Source organism: Medicago sativa, chromosome 2 (assembly GCF_051527215.1).
Source record: "Medicago sativa cultivar Bolivia chromosome 2, Bolivia_mono, whole genome shotgun sequence".
NCBI classification, from domain to species: Eukaryota; Viridiplantae; Streptophyta; class Magnoliopsida; order Fabales; family Fabaceae; genus Medicago; species Medicago sativa.
Window position 1 is genome coordinate 56,063,912 of NC_140750.1, and position 5,462 is coordinate 56,069,373.

Consider the following 5,462-nt stretch of genomic DNA (forward strand, 5'->3'; position numbering starts at 1 on the left):
TTGATATTGATGTTGATTATGAAGTTGATTATGATGATGATAATGATGCTACATGACCATTGTTATGATATGTTGATGATGTTTATGTTGTTAAATATAATTGTTGAATTATATGCTTAACATTATTGTTTGTGAATCTCACCCCTTCTGCTTGGAAATGTTGCTCTTTGTATGAGTAACTTGCAGGTGATCGAGAATAAGTAGATGTTGATTGCTGTCGTGAGTGGCTATCTCTCACTGTGTCTTTAGGTGCTCTGATACGTAACGGGATGGGAACTTTTGTGGCTATTTTCTATTCCTTACGTACTGCTTATGATTTTACATGACTATGATTTAGTTTTTGGATTATTACGAGATGTTTTGATGAGGCCTTCGTGCCAAGACTAATTATGTTGTTGAATTAAAATCCGCTGCGAAGTTTTTGAATATTTATGTTGACCAATTTATGAAGGATGAATTATTATTTATTCCATTTATGATTTTTAAGAAGTGTAGCATTCCGTTTATGTTGAATGACTCTGATTTATATGTGAAATCTTTATGTTGGGAAAACGGAGTGTTACAATTGGTATCAGAGCAGGTCGGTCCGTCCGGCCAAGTAGTTGAGTCGAGAAGTGTCGTTTAACTGTTGGAATACCATTATTATATTGTTCTGATTGTTATATGATGTGTAGAGAACTAAGATGGCTAGGAGAAATGATGCTGCTTTTGCTGCTGCATTGCAAGTGATGACTCAAGTTGTGGGACAACAACATAATGCTGGTGGTAATGACGGAGTGAGGATGTTGGAAACTTTTCTGAGGAATCATACACCTACTTTCAAAGGAAGGTATGACCCTGATGGAGCTCAGACATGGCTCAAAGAAGTTGATTGAATTTTTCGGGTCATGCAATGCAGTGAGGTTCAGAAGGTGCGTTTTGGTACGCACATGTTAGCAGAGGAAGCTGATGACTGGTGGGTGAGTGTCCAACCAATACTAGAGAACGGAGGTGAAGTTGTCACCTGGGCTGTGTTTAGGAGGGAGTTCCTGAACATGTATTTTCCGAAAGATGTTCGCGGGAAGAAAGAGATTGAATTTCTTGAGTTGAAGCAGGGTGACATGTCGGTGATTGAGTATGCTGCTAAGTTTGTGGAATTAGCTAAGTTTTATCCACACTACACTGCTGAGACTGCTGAATTCTCCAAGTGTATTAAGTTTGAGAATGACTTGCGTGCTGAGATCAAGCGGGCAATTGGATATCAGAACATCCGTCAATTTTCTGAATTGGTGAGCAGTTGCAGGATCTATGAGGAAGATACCAAAACTCATTACAAGATCATGAATGAGCAAAAGAGTAAGAACCAGCAGAATTGTCCTAAGCCTTACAGTGTTCCGGCTGATAAGGGTGAACAGAGAGTGAATGATGAGAGAAGGCCTGGAAAGAAGGATACTCCTGCTGAGGTTGTTTGCTACAAGTGTGGTGAGAAGGGCCACAAGAGTAATGCTTGCTCTGGTGATGTAAAAAGGTGTTCCCATTGTGGAAAGAAAGGGCATGCTATTACAGAGTGTAAACATGATGATGTGGTGTGTTTCAATTGTAATGAAGAAGGTCACATTGGTTCGCAGTGCAAGAAACCTAAGAAAGTTCAGTCTGGTGGGAAGGTGTTTGCTTTATCTGGTACTCAGACAGCGGATGAGGATCGTCTGATCTGAGGTACATTTTCGAGGACGAAAATATTCTAAGTGGGGGAGAGTTGTAACGCCTTATTTTTATTGCTTATTTATTTATTTGAATTTAGAGTCTTTTCCGTTATAATTTAATTAATATGTTTGATAAGTGATATTTTTATTATTATGTGTTGATATTTATTAGTAGCCCCTATTTTATTATTTAGTGGAGAAATATATTTAGTGGAAGAATATATTTAGTGGAAGTATATATTTAGTGGAGAAATATAATTATTTAGAATAATGAGGCTTTGGGGCATAATTGGAATTAAGAGAAAGTAAATAGGTTAAAGTTTATATAAAGAGGAGAGTCAGAGTTAGAAAGTAAGGATTACGTGCAAACTGTTTTTGGGAGAAAGAGGAGAAACCTAGAGAAGAGAAGAACCAGAGAAGAGAAGTCTGTAGAATCATTGCAATCAATCAATCTAAGGTAAGGGTGGGACTATCATTCAATAATCTTGAGTCTATGATTCTGAAAATTTCATTTAACATGTTGTAGGTTTAGTTTTTGAGAATTGGAGAATTAGGGTTAAGAGTGATAATTGATGATTTATATTATGTTGTTGTTGATTTGTGGTTATTGATGATTGTTGTTGTTAATGTCATATTATGAATTGGGTATGAATTATGTTGAGTTGTTGTTGTTGATAGTGATGATTTTGAATGAATGTGAAGTTTGAATAATATAAGTTGCTTTTTCTGATTTTTTTTCTTATCTCTGTCCCGAATTTTGAAATAGAAACTGGTATTGATCCGTACAGAATTGGCCTTGGGTGTAAACATGAAAGTTTTAGATAATTTTGTTAGCTTTCCAGTGGCTTTGGTTTGACATGAAAATGACTTTTAGTTTTTGAGTTATGATGAAAATACTCCGAGAAGGTCTTGGTGAAATTGTACGGTGACAACATTCTCTGTTTCATGTTATTGCGTCTTTTTCACACGTCTCTGTTTTAAATTGGTCTTTGGTATAAACATGAAAGTTGTTGATAATTGTGATATCTTTCTAGTATCCTTGGTTTGACATGGAAATATGTTATGTATAATTTATTATGTTTTTACAAAATTGCATGATGAATTGTTGATGTTTGAATACGATGTTATATGATGAATTGTTGATGTTTGAATATAATATTAACGATGATATGTGAAGTTGTTATAAGATGATTTAATGTTGTTACTGATGATATATATAATCGTATATGCATTATGTGAATTATAAGTGATGTTTTGAGACGATGATTACATTTTGATATTGTTATATCTTGAGATTATTGTTGTGGTGCCATGTTGTTGTTTACTATTGATTAAAGCTGCATGTGTCGATCTAAGATGTGAGATGTTGATCCAAATTATTGGAGTCATATAAGACGTTCATGTTGTCTAAGTTGTAAGATGTTGAATCCATGCATGCTCATTTAAAGACGAGGGCTCATGCCCTAGGAGCTTTTGCTCAATAGCGACTAGGGCTCATGCCCTAGGAGTATATTTATGCTCAAAAGCGACGAGGGCTTATGCCCTAGAATGGTACACATGCATGAGTAAAATGATAGAGTTGCATAGTCGAGTTAAGTTGCATTGTCGAGTCAAGTTGTTAAGTTGATTTATGAAGTTGATATTGATGTTGATTATGAAGTTGATTATGATGATGATAATGATGCTACATGACCATTGTTATGATATGTTGATGATGTTTATGTTGTTAAATATAATTGTTGAATTCTATGCTTAACATTAATGTTTGTGAATCTCACCCATTCTGCTTGTAAATGTTGCTCTTCGTATGAGTAACTTGCAGGTGATCGAGAATAAGTAGATGTTGATTGTTATCGTGAGTGGCTATCTCTCACTGTGTCTTTAGGTGCTCTGATATGTAACGGGATGTGAACTTTTGTGGCTATTTTCTATTCCTTACATACTGCTTATGATTTTACATGACTATGATTTAGTTTTTGGATTATTATGAGATGTTTTGATGAGGCCTTCGTGTCAAGACTAATTATGTTGTTGAATTAAAATCCGCTGCGAAGTTTTTGAATATTTATGCTGACCAATTTATGAAGGATGAATTGTTATTTATTCCATTTATGATTTTTAAGAAGTGTAGCATTCCGTTTATGTTGAATGACTCTGATTTATATGTGAAATTTTTATGTTGGGAAAACGGGGTGTTACACCCCCCTCAAAAAAAAATAATTTATTTAATATAGATTCAATGGAAGAAATTATACCTGATGGAGCTTTGAAGAAGGACTGAGCATAGACAGGATGTGCAGTCAGGATGGACTTTAGAAAAACCAAGCGACCACCGAAGAAAATAAACCGACTTTGCCAAACAAACAATCTAGTTTTAATAGGATAACGACAGGCTCCTAAAACGACAGCCGACGCAGATTGCCACCAATAGGCAGCCCCATTTTATTTTTTAGGGACAAAAATAAAAAATTCACTAAATTTTTAGGGGTAAAAAATTTATTTATCCCTTTATTTTATATCGTTAATCACAAGGTACCGTGCCAATTAAATATATACTCCATCTGATCATATTTATAAATAAATATTTCTTTTTCAAATTTATTGAATGATCAATGTATCTGCATAGTCTAAATATATCAGTTATTCAATGAATCTGAAAAAAGGATATTTCCTTGTTAATGTGATTGAATGAAGTATTTATGAGATGGTGGTAAATTGACTTAATCTCCTAACTCTTAAATTTTGATTCAGCTTATCATAAATATCATAGGTTTAGTAGCGTCTATAATTTGAATTAGGCTAAAAATTCTTACCCAAATACGTAGGACACATATTTGCCCATAAGAAATTTCTACCATCTACTTATTTTAGTTCTTTTAATCTTTCGGTTATAGGTGGAAGGACATAGTTAATTTAAAGTTTGGTTGTGAGATAAGTATAATCTAGTGAAAAGTTATTTCCATCAGGAATTGAATTAAAGTTCTCCTAAACGATTCACCATTTGGTTGAACTTATTGTTAACTACTTGATTTGACTTATTTAATAAGCTTATGATTAAATGACTTATGCAAATAAATAGTACACCTTAGGATCCGTTTGAATTGACTTATTTTTGGGCTTTTGAAAAATAACTTATGCAAATAAATAAACTTTTATGTCAATTTATAAGTTTTCATTAACGAAAATTGTATCTTTATAAACTGTTTTTCCACAAACCACACTGACAAACTTATGAATAATACATAAAAGATTATTTATTTGCATAAACTATTTTATATAAGCTCAAAATAAACATAATCTCATCAGACCCTAGTTTTATCATATATTTGGGACAAAAATGAATTTCAATTTTTTTAGTATATATAGGCCAAAGGTAGTAGTTTCCACCAGGGAGGTCCTAGGAATTCTCTAGATGTTACAAGGAATAAATTTCTTCCTATAGAACATCACTCTTTCTGTTTTTTTAGGTGGTCATGGTTTGAACTCCGAACCTTGCATATGGTATGCATTGTCCCTATCAAATGAGTTAAGCTCATGAGAACAAGGGTGAGACTTTAGCAAATAAAATTTAGGATTAAATATGTTTTTGATCCTTATAAATATGTTAATTTTTCATTTTAGTCCCTCTAAATATTTTCTTCAAATTTTAGTCCTTCAAAAGTTTTTCATATTGACTTTTGGTCCCTCTTTTAAAGTAAACTCATATGTAGAATTCATATTTTTTAATAAATTTTTTGCAAAAACATTTATAATCTCTAAAGAAAAAAATTAGAATTTTTT

At 33.2% G+C, this 5,462-nt stretch overlaps 1 protein-coding gene across 1 annotated transcript; it reads left to right on the forward strand.

The window, feature by feature from the left end:
- Positions 1–887: 887 nt before the first annotated feature.
- LOC146949124 (uncharacterized) lies at positions 888–1,880 on the forward strand. The gene has a single exon (XM_085741498.1). The coding sequence runs from the start codon at positions 888–890 to the stop codon at positions 1,692–1,694; it is 807 nt and encodes a 268-aa protein (XP_085597624.1). The 3' UTR covers positions 1,695–1,880.
- Positions 1,881–5,462: the final 3,582 nt, after the last annotated feature.